Genomic DNA, 15,084 nt, shown 5'->3' with positions numbered 1-15,084 from the left:
AGGAGTCACTCCGATGCATCCACAGGCACCACAACACAGCTGACTGATTGCTGATCCTGGTCTTCAACCGGGTCGGTAACACAGATGATTGTTCTACAACTTCATCGATGCCTGCACTGTCTTCAAACTGAGTCTGAGGCCAGGGTCCCTCGTCAACACCACCGGAATGAAGTCCCTGTGTCGGCTGGCCATTGTTGAGGCTCTCAAGAGATCTTCAGGCCAGTCGAGGGTCTTCATTGATTCCAGTAGGTTCCCCTGCTTGCTCGGGGCCTACCCTGACTTACTTGAACGTGGTGAGTCTCTTGGACCTTGCTGGTCCCGACACGGTACCTTTTCGTCTTCTTCCACGTTTTGCTGTTGCTAAGTCCTATTGGTGCTCCCGCTGGACACCGACCCCCTGGATATCGACAATCCGGTGTGAGACTGCTCGTACAGCATTCCTGGTCATCCTCAGCTGGTCCACATAGCTGCAGAGACAAGGGCACTGTCAACTCTCCTGCAACAGCCGACACTGGTGGTCACTCGACGCCCGTGCCCCCTGGTCACTCCATAGTGACCTAGACTGTCCCTTCGGATTGCAGGTTCTACTCTTCTAGAATCCACCCCTGGATTCCTCCAGACTCTTCCAGCTTATTTGCCAAGAACATCTTGTTGTCTAACTGTCCATCTTCCATGGGGTGTCTTCCAAGTCCTCTGGGAAGGGTCCTTTTTATAAGAATTACAACTGCAACTTCCCCATTGACTTACCTTGAGCAATACGTTGTGTATCCACTTAGCACATGGCCTCCATGAAGTTCCTGGGTCCTTACCTCGGGTGGTTCCTTGGTCCCCAGCACTCCTAAGTCTTCTGGGTCCACTCCCGACTTTGGTCGTTAGTCGCAGTCCACTACTTTTATATATGGTTTGGTCTCCCCCTGGAGCCCACTGTATTTTCGTGCTACTTACCTGTCGTATACTCGAAGTATTGTGTGTATTGTAATTATATCTCCGGGTAGGAGATATTGCATTGGGTTAGTGAGTGTCTGTAATAAATAACAATTTTTATAACCACACAGTGTGGTCCTTTGTCAATTAAGCTGCACTATAAGATTAGATACTGGTTAAACAAGCTGCTCTACACTCTTCCTAGCCTCAGGCTGCCCTCCACAGCTACCACTTGGAGAGCTTTCTAAGGTTGGCTAAACCACTAAAACACCATAAGGGTTGTCTGGATTGGTGCAGGGTGCTATACTTGAATGTGTGCAAAATATACGAAGCCAGCTTCCTACAACTCCTATTCTGATAATGATGTTGTGATTTGATAATTGTATTGTAATTGCATTTGTATAGCGCTTACTACCCTTGACGAGGCATCAAAGCGCTTTTTCGTCACATGGCAGGCTACTCCGGGACCCATAGAGGATTATTGTTGAATTAGTATAGTGAAACATGCAAGTACATTTTAAGTGGTGGATAGGTTAGTGAGTTATTTGGATTCAGAAGGATAGAAGAGGAAAAAAGGTTTGTATTTATATAGTGCTTGTTCCCCCTGATGGGGTGTTGAAGCACGCTACTCGGGAAACCCATAAAGGATTTGTGGTGAATTAGTATGGTGAAATATGAAAGTAATTTGAGTGGTGGATATTAGTGAGATATTTGGATTCGGAAGGATAGCGGAGGGATAGAAGGGTAAGAACGTTTTGCACACCTGTTACGCCTGATTGGTGTTGAAGTGCTTATCTGGCGAGTAGTACGCTACTCTGGAACACATAAGGATTACTGTTGAATTAGTATGGTGAAACATGAAATTTATTTGAGTTGTGGATATGTTAGTCAGTTATTTGGATTGAGAAGTGTTGGGGAGGGGTAGAAAAGGGAAAAAGGTTTGCCTTTATATAGCGCTTCTAACCCTGATGGGGTGTTGAAACACTTTATAGGTGAGTAGCATGCTACTCTGGAACCCATAAAGGATTAGTGGTGAATTAGTGTAGTGGAAAATTGAATTTGAGAAGTGTACATGTTAGTCTGTTATTTTGATTGAAAAGTATAGTGGAGGGATAGAAGAGTGAATGATTTTAGTTTTTTTTAATTTCAATTTTTAGGTCATAGCAGTAGGAGGAGGCTTTTGGATGAGTAAAAAGGGGTTTTGGAGGGGAAGAGTCAGAGGGAAGGGTTTAGAAAGGTTTGTTTTGGGGGACCGGTACAGTAAAAGAGGTGTCAGATGATGCATGGAGGGTAGAGTAGGAGAGAGTCTAGAAAGGGATATTTTGGGGATCATAGTAGTGATATGGGGTTTGGGGTAAATGAGAGAGTGGATGTAGAGGATATATTGATAGATGTATAGGGTGAAAGGTAGGGTAGTGCATTGGTAAGAATAGTAGAAAGAGGTTTGAGATGAGTCAGAAGGTTGGGCCAGAGGATATATTGAGATAAGTATAGGCTGAGAAATAGGATAGTGCATTGGAAATGCCAAATTAGAAGAAAGTTATAAATATATAGCTCTATAAGTACATTGAAAGTATATAGATGCACAAAGAAGGTAAGTATATGTAGATTAAAGCTATTGATGGAGGTACAGGATGATAAATAGGGTAGTGCATTGGATATGCTTTTTCAGGAGAAAAGTAACAGACACACGGATCCAAGTACATGGAGGGACATAGATGCGCAATGGAGGTGTCAGCTGACATTTGAGGAGGATTCCTCCAGGGGACAGCACCTCCATCCATAGCTACATTGGTTGTAATCACTAAATATGCGCCTTGCAGCTAGAATTTAAATCCAATAACTATTGTGCATCTTTGGGCCCACTGAGGAAGCTAATGTCAATTTGGGTCTTAAGACCCATTCCGCTTAAGGATCCTGTGATCTGTATGTATTGATTACCAACTCCTGAAGAGGTGGCTTTCAGAGGCAAAACAAAGAAGCATGGACAATAATATTCTTTCCAGAGGGAAATGGATGAAAACCTTAGCTGTTGACCTAAGGACTGAAGCCAGAGGAATGGAGCTGGAAGATTAGTTCTGATCTAGGGTAAGCTATCATACTGCAGAGTCCATAATCGCGTGCAAGCGGAACGAGAGTGATGGATTGTGATAAACGGGTTGTCGATGTTCAGAGTGAGCCACCGTACTTCAGAAAAGCCTAAAGTAGGCTTCCGTGGAAGCTCTTTACTTTGATGGGCACATCGTAAAGGTAAGGGAAGCGCTGGTGTCTTCTGTTAAATAAAATCTTTCAGTGATGCCATGCATGTATTTTAAATGTGATTATTCAGAACTGGGAATTAATTAGCACTATATGAGCGAAAAGGCATGAAACTGTGCATTCTAAGTAGTCCTTCACGAGTTTAATGATTTAATAGCAATTATGCACCCTGAACATCGAATGTAAACTCTCTAAGCTTCTGAAGCTGGAGAATGTCCTGTAAAGTGACACAGGTACATTTTGAGCTGGTACATATCTGGAATTGAATGTCCATCTCGTAAACTAGTCCCAACAAGAAACGACTTGAAATAAAATTACTTATTTTGCGATAAATTTGAGGGTCTCCTTTCTGCAGCAAGAGAAACCTGGACTTGCAGCAGACTGAGGAGTTGGTGCACCGTCTACAAGATGAGCCCGATAGGGGCTCCAATAAACTTGAGGTGCACTCTCTACAGCAGACTGAGGAGTTGGTGCACCGTCTACAAGATGAGCCAGATAGGGACCTCAATAAACTGGAGGTGCACCCTCTACAGCAGACTGAGGAGTTGGTGCACCGTCTACAAGATGAGCCCGATAGGGGCTCCAATAAACTGGAGGTTCACCCTCTGTTGCCCTAGTTCCAGGACCCACCTGTCCAATGTTACAGCAGTCTATTCTTGTAAACCAATCGAGATTCCCCTGCTAACTGGGCTGATGCAAAAGGAAGCATGTGGGCTGGGGGGAGGAATCAATACAGTCTAGGTCAGCTTAGCTTAATCTGTGGGTCGGAAGCCGATTTTTGGTGGGTCATGGAAGACCAACTAATAAAGATCCCTTTAAATTCTGTATTTATCGTCTCCCTTTTGCTGCGCTTCAAAGCCATCAGTCAGATGTCAAGCTGTCTGACAAATTGCTGCTTATTTAAAAAAATGTTTTTACATGGGAAGTAATGGTTGTTTCAAACCACACACTCTGCAGTCAGAGAAGTGAAGTGAATCTGACAATCTCGGTGGGGTATAGAGTGTTGAAAGGAAAGACTATAGGAGGCCATTAAAAACCTGTTAATGAACTATACACATTCAGCAGTTAGGAAAGCAAAATTGAAGCACATTTTTTGTAGTTCTGAAGTGTGATGGAAACAAAGATTTTAATAGGATCAAATGAAGACACTACTTGGTGATACACAAATGATTATATCACCATGTAGATTAAATGCAGCACACTAGCGCTTTAAATCTGCTAAACCAGAGACTGCATATTCGTGCATTTTCCCATAAGAAGTTAATTGCCTGAAAGAAAAGACATTGGCCCACATGCATCAAAGCAAAAACCGGTGGCAAATGGGCACATTGTCAGAATCTGCCCCTTTGCGACGGTATTTTTGCAAAAATCTCAATTTAAGTCATCTCTAAATTGCGATTACTTAAATTGCCATTGCATTTAAGAAATCACAAATTGAGATTCCTTAAATGCAATGCATTCAAGTATAAAAACTAGCGATTTTGCTAATTGGGGCGCAAATTACCATGAAGTTGAACGACATGGTAATTTGCAAAAACTTTGAAAAATGCGCTAAAGTGCATTTTTCAAAGTTCCATTTTACACACACACACATGCCCTTGGGGCAAGTGTGTGTGCAAGATGTAATCATATGCAGATTTCAGGAGTGCAACAGGATGTCCTTTTGACACCCTGGCACCCTTGAAATTGCATTCTCAATTTGCGATTCTCTAATTGAGAATCGCGAATTGAGAATGTCTTCCCATTCATTCCTATGGGCCTCTAGGATCATATGAATAAATGGGGAGGAATTCCTTAATTACGATTCACAATTTGTGAGTCGCAATTAAGGAATGTTTACAAATCGCTATTTTTTAAGTGATTTCTACATGCATAGCCTTTTGCTATTCCTTACTAGCGAATCCTTATTTGTCGCTTATAAGGAATCTCAAATGACATTGTTGATGCATGTGCCAGATTGTTGGGTCTGAATAGGAAATTCTTCAAGCCTACAACAAGAAATAATGACTGAAAAAGGTTTTTGAAATGTATGTTGTCTGTTTTTAATAAAGATATGGTGGTTGTTTGAGCACACAGAAAGAGTAAAGTTGATTTCAATTTTAGATTTTCTGATGGGTTTACTTCTGTGGTCCAGAGGAGAATGAGATGGGTACTTCTAGTTCTTGCTATGGTTCAGGAATAAAATTCCGCTCATAAAAACCAAACACAAACTATAAAGAATTACTTCATTAAAGTTACCAGGTCTCGAACCACTGATACCAGAATCCGAGTACAGGACTTCTCAATCAGACAAGCGAAGCAACACATTCAATCCACTAGAGTAATAATTTTAAGACGCCAGACCCTTTATATCTGAATATAAAATAATTTATTAGGCTATTGTGCTTAGATATCAAAAGCAAATCAATCTGCAACAGAATAATATTGCACTCCATAAAGTATGCTAAATGACTTGATAAATCACAAGCATCTATGAAAGTGTTTATAGTTTTAAAAAATGTGGAAGTGAAGCTGAGCAAAGTTGGCCGGTGAGTCTACCTGAACCCTCCCTGCTATGGAAGAGCGGCCTCTTCCAGGGAACTAGAGATGCTAACACACTTTGTTAATGTTTTGTCAACACAATTTTCTCATGTTGGGGACTTAGTGTTGTTTCATTTAACCCCCTCTGCAGGATCTTAATATGACAAATCAGTATAATACATTTTCAAAGTACAGCTTAAATGCCGACAACCCGGAGGCTGACGCGGAATTGGCATCAATAACTGGCTTTTGTCAAGCAATAAAAGAAGATCTTTCCTCCTCCCCTTGTTTCTAACATGGATAACACCCACTCTTCTGTCCCCCCCACCTCTGTCTAATTACTCTCTTAGATCTTAATTGCATCTCCTGGTTTCCTCTCTGTGCCTTCATGTTCTGAGAGCTCACTGTAGCTAGTCCGTTCCTGTCACGCGTATCATTTAAGTGGATTGTATTGGGATGATTCCAAGCACCCTAAGATATCAGGGGGTGGATGTTCCCTGAACTCTGTGGCGAGATGACCTAGAAAAGGGACACATAATGTGTCAAACTTCAGAGGATTTACTGTTAGCAAGAAAGCAATCTTTTCCACTTCCTGAATAGTGCATAATCTACATAGGCAGTCATGTACAGTTGGTGTCCTTGTTCTCTCCCAAAGGGCACTTACAGCCTTTCTGCTGGACGACTGAAGGCTGCTACATTTAAAGCTATATAGATGAGTGATGGTTTGAGTCTGATCTGCCCATTTATTGCTCGCATTTGTGATTATTAATTTATTGATTTAGGGCATGGCAGGTTGGATGCTAGAGCTAAGAACAAGCTTGGGTCCAGTGAGGCTTAACAAATGATTGGCGAAAGCGTGAATCAAACCATTTAAAACACGCATCACACCCAGTGAATTAAAGATAGTTGGTCAAGTAAACACAGAAAGGGTAAAAGAGCAGACAGACAATCTTTCACTGTGCCCACCTCAAGGCCTTGCTGGACTAATGAACGAACACGCAAGGGAACACCCACCAGTTGAGAAGGAGCCAATGTTTCAGGCACCGCACCAAGCAACTCTTTCTTCCCAGTGCACCCCAAAGATAGACTTTGTAGAACGACATTTGGCCACAAGAATGCCATCAAATACTGCGGTTGGCAGAACAAATGCAGGAGGTTCATCTGAGCCCGCATCGGAGGATAGATACTCAAACTCAGGAGCTCTGGGTACCACACTCTCCGATCCCAACCCAGGGCGTGGAGAGTAAATTGGGCCGGGTCTGTCTTGATCTTCCTTAGAATTTGAGGCAAGAGCAGTAGAGGTGTAAATACATCCAGATGCCCTTCCTTTCTTGCAGCTGAAATACTACTGAGTATCTTGTCAGGACTGCAAGGAATAGATTTGCTGACACTAGTTTCTTGATAGTGGCAAATAAATCTAGTCAGGATGTACCTACAGGACCCATAGGTGCCATCCGGCGTTCGGGATAAGGAGGATACACAAGGAGCCTCACAGCCATCCGCACTGAAACCCAGGATTGACCCCTAAAGGTCGGGTTCATATCCTGAATGCTCTGGCCTCCCTGCTGCAGTGGACAGGCTTTAAATGCCACAGTCTCCAGAACTGCCCCAATGAATGGAATGTTCTGCTTATGGCTCAGGTGGGACTTCGACTCATTGTCGGTGAAACCCAATAAAGTGAGGAGTATGACCATTGTCCGTAGGTGGTCTGCGATTGACTGTGGTGTGTTGGCCTTCAACAGCCAGCTGTTGAGCCATGGGAATATGTGTCCTCCTGACATCGGAAGTTGGGTAGTTGCCACTACTATCACTTTCGTGTACCCCGAGGTGCCAAGGTAAGGCTGAAGGGGAGCACAGTATAATGAAAAGCTACTGGCTCACCTTGAACCACAGGTAACGCCAGTGAGACTGCCGAAGGGGAATGTGAAAATATATGTCCTGTAAGTCTAAAGACACCGTCTAGTTTCCTGAGGCCAGAGCCTGAAGGTTCTGAACCAGAGTTAGCATCCAGAGGGCAGAGGTCCCCCATGGGTTTGAGGCATCAATCTTTCATTGGAATGAGGAAGTTACAGTATCCTTCTCCCTTCCCTCACTCTGCTACCCACTCCATGGCATTCTTAGACGACAGAAGATTGACTTCCTGAACCGGGACTGTGGAGTGCTCTTCCAAAAGTTGCTCTGGTGTTGAAAGAAGATGGAGTGGTGAGGTAATGAGAGGTAGGGCTCAGCCTGTTTGAACAATGTGTAAGACCCACCTGTCTGAAATGATGGGTTCAAGTCAGGGTGGAAATGGTGTATTCTGCCTTCTACTGGTCAGTTACGCAGGAGCCTGAGGACAAACTAAAGCCGCTTGGTAGCCGCCTCAGCAAGCAAAGAGGAACTGGAGGATTGCGGTCCCTCCTGGTTTGAGTGGTTTTTTGCCAGGCCCACGACCATGGCATCGATAGGGCTGGGACGGTTGCTGCAGTGCACACTGGGAGGTCTGGCATTATCTGTGAGCGAGCCCCCCAGGGCTTCACTATTGGTGGGGGACTGTTTAGCTAGTATCAATAACCCCAGGGATTGTGCTGCTGCACAACTGTCTTTGAATCACGCCAGGGCAGTATAAGCCCCGTCTATGAAAAGTCTGGAGCTATCGAAGAACGTGTCAATTAGGTATGCTGCAGGTCTCCACAAATCTCGTCCCGGCGTGCCTTCTGAGCAAGGTGCCAGTTCCAATGACTCTGCCATTGCGCTCTCTAGTGTCCAGGTGAGAGCAGAGCGCATACTTGCCTGCGTTCAGACCATCATGGACCATTTGGGCTAACAAGGGCCGAGGTCCTCTGGGGCGCCATCAAGATTTCACTAGCCATGTCCCATGAGGCTTGGGTGTACTTACCAAGAGAGCAAACTCCATTGATAGAGCTGGGTGCTAGATTGGCTGAAGAAAATATCCGGTTTATGAATGCATCAAGGTTTTTGGATTACCAATCGGGATGAATGGTTGGAAATGAATTTTGATTAACCTTGTCTTTTAAAGTTTGAACAATCAAGCTTTCTGGTTTACGGTGCTTGGTTAGGTCAAACCACTGGCGGGCATGAGGATGGCTTAGAACATGTATCAAGACGAGCATCTGTAAGGGCTTTAAGAACGGCTCAGATGAAGCTGGCCCTGGCTGAAGGATCTCAGTCAACACATTCATCGCCATCCATCAGGCCCGTGATTTGCAGTGGAAGCAGGACCAATGCATTAAATCAACCTCTTCTTATAGTTTCGCTTCAGCTTCCGAATCGACTTTGAGTGCATAAAGGTCACTTGTCAAGGGACGCAGTTTCATGATCTCTCCTATGCGGTGGTCCCCCATACCAGAAAGACCAGATCGGGAGGCCGCTCCTTTTCCTTCCTCGCAGCCAGAGCCTAGAATGCTCTTCTGCTCCACCTCCGACAGACAACATTGCTTCCCATCATTGCAAGAAACCTCAAAACCTGGCTCTTCGACGGATCCCCTCCTTGATACACTGGAACCTGCACACCCTTACCCCCAGCGCCTAGAGACCCTTACGGGTGAGCAGTAGTGCTTAACAAACGCCTGATTGATTGATCAGAGCCCAAGCTCCACAGACGCAGCTTGTGCAGGTCCATGTCAGACATCTGCTTCCTGTAATCTAGGTGTTCAGTGGGGACTTAGTTCCCTTGCTCATTGTGACTGCAGGAAGACTGGAGTGGAGCTCCAGATCCGTGTCAAAGGTTGCAGAATGAAAGGAACTTACGTCTATGTGCGGGAGTGGCACATATATGCTGTTTCGCTCTGTCAGTTATAGGGCAGTATAGAGTCGCCGCAATGCCATACTGCGCCACCTACTGATGCACAGGAGCATTGCTGGAAGAAGTCTCCAGATTCAGTCCGGGACTTGGATGTGTTCCAGAGGCGAAGAATCTGCAGCTAAAAGTATCCATCAGAATTTTTTTTATTTTGTTTTACATAAAAATGGGGAGTGATTTCTGTAAAACAATTAACAAACAGCCCGACGCGCCAGCAGTTTCCTCTTAGCACAGGGGGACACTTACCCATATTTCTTATTCATGACCATCATAGCTTGCACATACACAACTGGCAGGAGAGCCACTCGACAGACAGTGCATCTTCAGACCCTGTTGAGCGGCCTATTCTGGGGCGGAAGGACTGCAAGCAAAGAGATTCGAACGGTGGAGCTGGACGAGTCCCCACAGAAGAAGAGTAGCAATTCTACCACCCTTTGAAATGAGGTGCGAGAACCAAGATGTGGCTATGGCCTTCCAATGGTTAAGGGTTACCTGTTGAACTTAGAAATGCATTTTCTAACATAAGGTTATCCTAAGGGCACTTGATCTGCAAATGAGTGTGTTAATCTATGAATGGAATTTAGGCATTTGGTATCTAAACAGATCCTTTAATGAACTGATGTTAAAACTAAATATCAATGGTGACCGAAGTGAACCCTGGCAGATTCCATGACTGATGGGTGGCAGTGAAGATAAAAAATATACACACTAAACTCACCGCTTTACATCCACCACAAGAAACAACAAAACCAGACAAGGCTCGACTTGTAGAGCCGGGCCAAAGTGGAAGACATGATCAGGGCAGTCGAAGGCCCAGAGAGATGAAATGTAGCCTGCATGGACAGCCCTCCATTTGTTTGGACATGGGAGTGATTACAAGCGCAGACCAACAATATCTTTGCCTCAGTATTGATGGACACCAGATTTCTGGTTCTTCAATTGGTCCTAGGTTTCACCAATGGTGCCTTGTTACTTCTCTAAAACAGCAGCGCCTCCTGGTAAGCTATCCTAATTTGCATCATGGGCTCTGAACTGGATCTCTTTAAGAGGAGGTGGCCATTGCAGGTCTGTAAAGAGCTGACGGACAGCATCTCACTTCAGGGAGGGGATAATTACTATATAGTCTGTTCGGTCATTTTTCAGCAATATTGGATTGAATGTTGAGGTTTTTGGAGATTAAAAATGTATTCAAGGTTTTGTGCACAGAGCCTCTCTTCCCAAAGACAACTTGAGGTCTCATAATCTGCACTGCTTCATACACTGCCTGTGGTATGTTCCCTGCTACATCAATACTACTTCACAAACAATTCTTTTTTTACTCTCACATCCTCTTTGAGGCATCACTTAGTTCCTGGACCACATCTGCGGGCTTTGTCCTCTGTCAAGTGGTCACCAGATGAGAAGACTTTCTCCTACTACCAAGATCTTCATCAGCAGGTCTCTAGACTCCATCAGCCTGATTTCAAATCCAGCTGCAAGATACCAATGGAAGGCAACACCAACTGCTTTCTCCCACTATCCTCGTTTATGACAAGTTGGTTAACATGGCTATAGGAGCTGCCTCAGTTGAATTGGTGGCTCCACCTAGGTCCAACAGCTGGACAGAAGTGCTGTCTCCCTGCTCCACTGCCCCAAAACAATGCCCATGGCCTAAAACAGTAGGTGTTTAACCTTCTAGGACTACCACATAAGACTTGGACACATGTGAGTGGGCAGGGCAACTGCCATAGCTATTAGCTATTAGCTGTGTTTCCAGCAGTTTCTAGTGCTATAAGGAGTGGGAGGCGGCCATTTCTAGTGTCTATACTTTAGCCAGCAGGTGTGGCAGTCTGTGGATAGACTCAGCCCTGTAGAAAAGCTGCCGGCAGACCTCTTAATACCCATGCTAAGAGTGAGATCTAGCTATTGCGTGGAGATGGATTGCACTAGTGGGTGAAAAGATATCTGGTACTTTGTTTGATACTGGAATAAAAGAGCCATAACCTCCAAGGACGGAGTCAAGTATACGTCTTTTCCAGGTTTTTAAGAAGTGGGGCACACTGCCCGTTCTTTTTACGCAATGCTGTAAAATTGACTGAGCATTTCGCTCTTTGTTGAGTAAAAGCCTGTTTCCAAACCTACGATGATGGACCTATACTCACTGTGTTTTTGTAAAGGAAGTGATGTATATCTGCTTTCTTGGTTTTTAGGTATACCTATAACATTCCACCCACCTCCTAGCGCCATGAAACCGTCCTGGTATAAGCGCGCTCTATAAATATGTTAAAATTCAAAAATTCAAATTCCTTCCTCTCATTTCTCTGACGTTTTTCTGCTAATGTACATCTAACACACATTGTAGTCTTGGGATGGCAACTCTACACTCAGCTTCTTTTTTTTGTATAGCAGGTCAGGCCCTTCATCAAGAGACAAGGGTTGCTACTATTCTCTCAAAGTAAATCCAGATTATTATTAACACTTAGCTTCTTTATGGGGTCCATACCTAGTCCCTTTCATAGACTCAATTTCTAAGTTCGGTCACAAAATCAACGAAATGCGCCACAACACATCTAGAACGATTTATACACTTCACGGTTTAGACCAGATGCTGAAATCACCACTGGCCATCTTTATTCCTCTCACTATTTGTGGGGAAGACTTGACAATCAGTTGCAATAACATTTCTTCTTCTGAGCCATATATGTGTAGTTGTCTTTAATTCTATCTGGATGTCTCTTATAACTCTCTTTTCTATGCATTGGTAAAAGGACGATAACAACTCCATGTGCTCCCTAATTCGCTCATGGTCCACACTTTGGTATTTACATAATTTCCACTAGATGGAACTCACAATCGTCTACCGTGTTTGGGTGTATCTTCTTGTGGACCTGCAGGTAGTCCTTTCGGTTGAATCCTTTTCCGCATACAGTGCACCGATGCAGTCTTTCTCCTGTGTGCATTTTTTGGTGCCTATTTAAAGCTCCTATTTGATTGAAGCTTTTTCCACACACGGTACAATGATAAGGTCTCTCCCCTGTATGTATTCTCCTATGTATGAGCAAACTTGACATCGCTCCAAAGCTTTTACCACATTCAGTACATGTATATCTTCCTTGTAAGTTGTGTTCTTGATGATATTGTACATAGCAGCTCTTCGGGCTGGTTTGCCCACTGTCAGCATGTGTGTATGGTTTGCTACTTTGCGGTGTGGTTGATTCACAGAGAACACTGTTGTTTTTCACTGTACTCTCACAGCTCTTGTCTAATCTCCACTCGTAGGGTGTCGACTTCTGCAGAGCACTGCAAGCTCTTGGCCAATCTGCACTTTTCTCTCCTCCTTGTTCTTGAGTACTCGCTGGTGGCATCTGGCTATTGGAATGTCTTATCTCAGAAATGTTCTGGACCATGTTTACTTTCCTCTTTTGTGCCACAGATTTGAAAATTGCAGGGTTTTCATGATAGTGAAAAGAGGTACTCATGTTGCTCTTCATCGATCCATTTCCTGTAAGATTGAAATAAATGAATGTTAGCTTTCTAGAAGGGAAATGGTGCATCAATCATTTCCACAGCAGGAGTGTATCGAAAGGCAGTAAGAGCGCAAGCTCTGTATACACAACCAAGCACTTTGTGGCTGGACCATGGGTACCAGGTGGAAGAATCACGACTGGCTGACTGATTAAAGAGTTGTAAGGGTAAGCAGTGAAGACATTAGGCATTCTTTATGTTGAGACAATAACAGCATGGGGCCGTAGAGAGGACAATACTTTGTCTGCAGGCAGACATAGACTGTGAAAAGAAGCAGGGAAATGGGTAAGAGTTCAGCCCTCAATGAAGACACCCACGAAAGCTACAGAATGAGCCTAACATGTGCAGACAGAACAAACTACCCAGACAGGCTAATAGGAGTGAACCATCACCACCTTCTCACATGTGCAGACTTGCAGAAGGATCCACTGAGACAGATCAGCCAGAGAGCCACTACCACCTTGTAACGTGGAGTGACAGGAAGCCAGTCAGACAAGCCATCCAGAGAGAACTATTGACGTCTCCTAACATGTGCAGACCTGCAGAACTAAGCACCTAAATAGGTGCCGAGAGAGGACCCCTGCCACCTTGTAATGTGTAGGAAGAACGAGCCACCCGAGAGAACCATTGCCACCTTGTAACATGCAGACCTACCGAATGAACCTCCCAGGGAGAGCCTGTTCCTCCTTATAACATGCAGACTGAACGAGCCATCCAGAAAGAACCACTACCGCCACCTAAGGTGCAGAACTGCAGAACAAGCCAATCGAACAGGCCACCCAGAGGAAGCCTTTCCCACCTTGTGACATGCAAGCACAATGAGACACCCAAATAGGACAACCTAGAGCAAAACATTACTGCCCTCTAATGTGCAGACAGAACAAACCACTCAGACAAACCAAGCCCAACCCACTTGGGCTGTCAAACCCCACTGCACATCAACCAACCCCTTCTAAACAAAGCCACATGCTCATTTTAGTGTTTGACTCTGCTTGTGCTTTGTTAAAATCACTCCATAAAACTCCTGAGTCTGCCCCAACTAGAGTCAGAGATATACAGCCTAATTCAGAAAGGTAACGTACACTTGTGAGTACGTTTACACTTTTGAATAAGCTTACTAGAGGTGCGAAGGGAGCAGAAAGAGCAAGAGAAGTGCAGAAAGAAGCAACAGAGGTACAGAAAAAGGCAAGAGTGGTGCAGAAAAAGGCAGGAAAGGTACAGAAAGAGGGAACAGGGTTGCAAAAAGAGGACTGAGGGGTGCAGAAAGAGGCAAGAGGGGTGCAGAAAGAAGCAAATGAGGTACAGAAAGAGGCAACAGAGGTGCAGAAAGACACAAGAGAGGTGCAGAAGCAAACAAGGGAAGTGCAGAAAGAATCAGGAGAATTGCTGAAAAAAGCAAATGAGGTGCAGAAAGAGGCAACAGAGGTGCAGAAAGAAGCAAGAGCAGTGCAGAAAGAACCGACAGAGGAGCAAAAAGAGGCAAGAGGGGTACAGAAAGAGGCAGCAGGGGTGCAGAGAGAAGGAAGAGAAGTGCAGAAAGATGCAGCAGAGGTGCTGAAAGAGGCTCAAAGGGTGCAGAAAGAGGCAAGAGAAGTTCAGAAAAAAGCAACAGAGGTACAGAAAGAGGCTAGAGAGGTGCAGAAACAGGAAAGAAAGGTGTAGAAAGAGGAAAGAAGGGTACAGAAAGAGGCAAGAGAGGTTCAGAAAGAAGCAAGTGAGGTGCAGAAAGAGGCAACGGAGGTGCAGAAAGATGCAAGAGAGGTGCAGAAACAAGCAAGAGAAGTGAAGAAAGAGGCAAAAAAGTTGCAGAAACGAGAAAAAGGTACAGAAAGAGGGAACAGGTGTGCAGACAGAGGCAAGAGAGGTGCAGAAAGTTGAAACGACAGGTGCAGAAGAAGGCAAGGGGGTGCAAAAATGTGCAAGAGAGGTGTAGAAAGAAGCAAGAGCAGCGCAAAAGAACCAACAGAAATGCAGAAAGAGGCAAGAAGGGTGCAGAAAGAGGCAGGAGAGGTGCAGAAAGAAGCAAACAGGGTACAGAAAGAGGGGAAAGGGGTGCAGAAAGAAGCAAGAGAAGT

General features: G+C 44.6%; 1 protein-coding gene across 1 annotated transcript in view; it reads right to left on the bottom strand.

The window, feature by feature from the left end:
- Positions 1-11,890: 11,890 nt before the first annotated feature.
- The window catches only part of LOC147737776 (uncharacterized), a 77,989-nt gene continuing 74,795 nt past the window's right edge, over positions 11,891-15,084 (bottom strand). The window contains exon 9 of the mRNA XM_086935320.1: positions 11,891-12,986. Within this exon, the coding sequence (XP_086791446.1) occupies positions 12,307-12,986 (680 nt within the window). The 3' untranslated portion in view covers positions 11,891-12,306. The remainder of the gene's footprint in view (positions 12,987-15,084) is intronic.

This window comes from Lissotriton vulgaris, chromosome 1_1 (assembly GCF_964263255.1).
Source record: "Lissotriton vulgaris chromosome 1_1, aLisVul1.2, whole genome shotgun sequence".
Classification (NCBI taxonomy): domain Eukaryota; kingdom Metazoa; phylum Chordata; class Amphibia; order Caudata; family Salamandridae; genus Lissotriton; species Lissotriton vulgaris.
The sequence above is the reverse complement of the archived record's forward strand: the minus strand, read 5'-3'. Positions and strand labels throughout refer to the sequence as shown.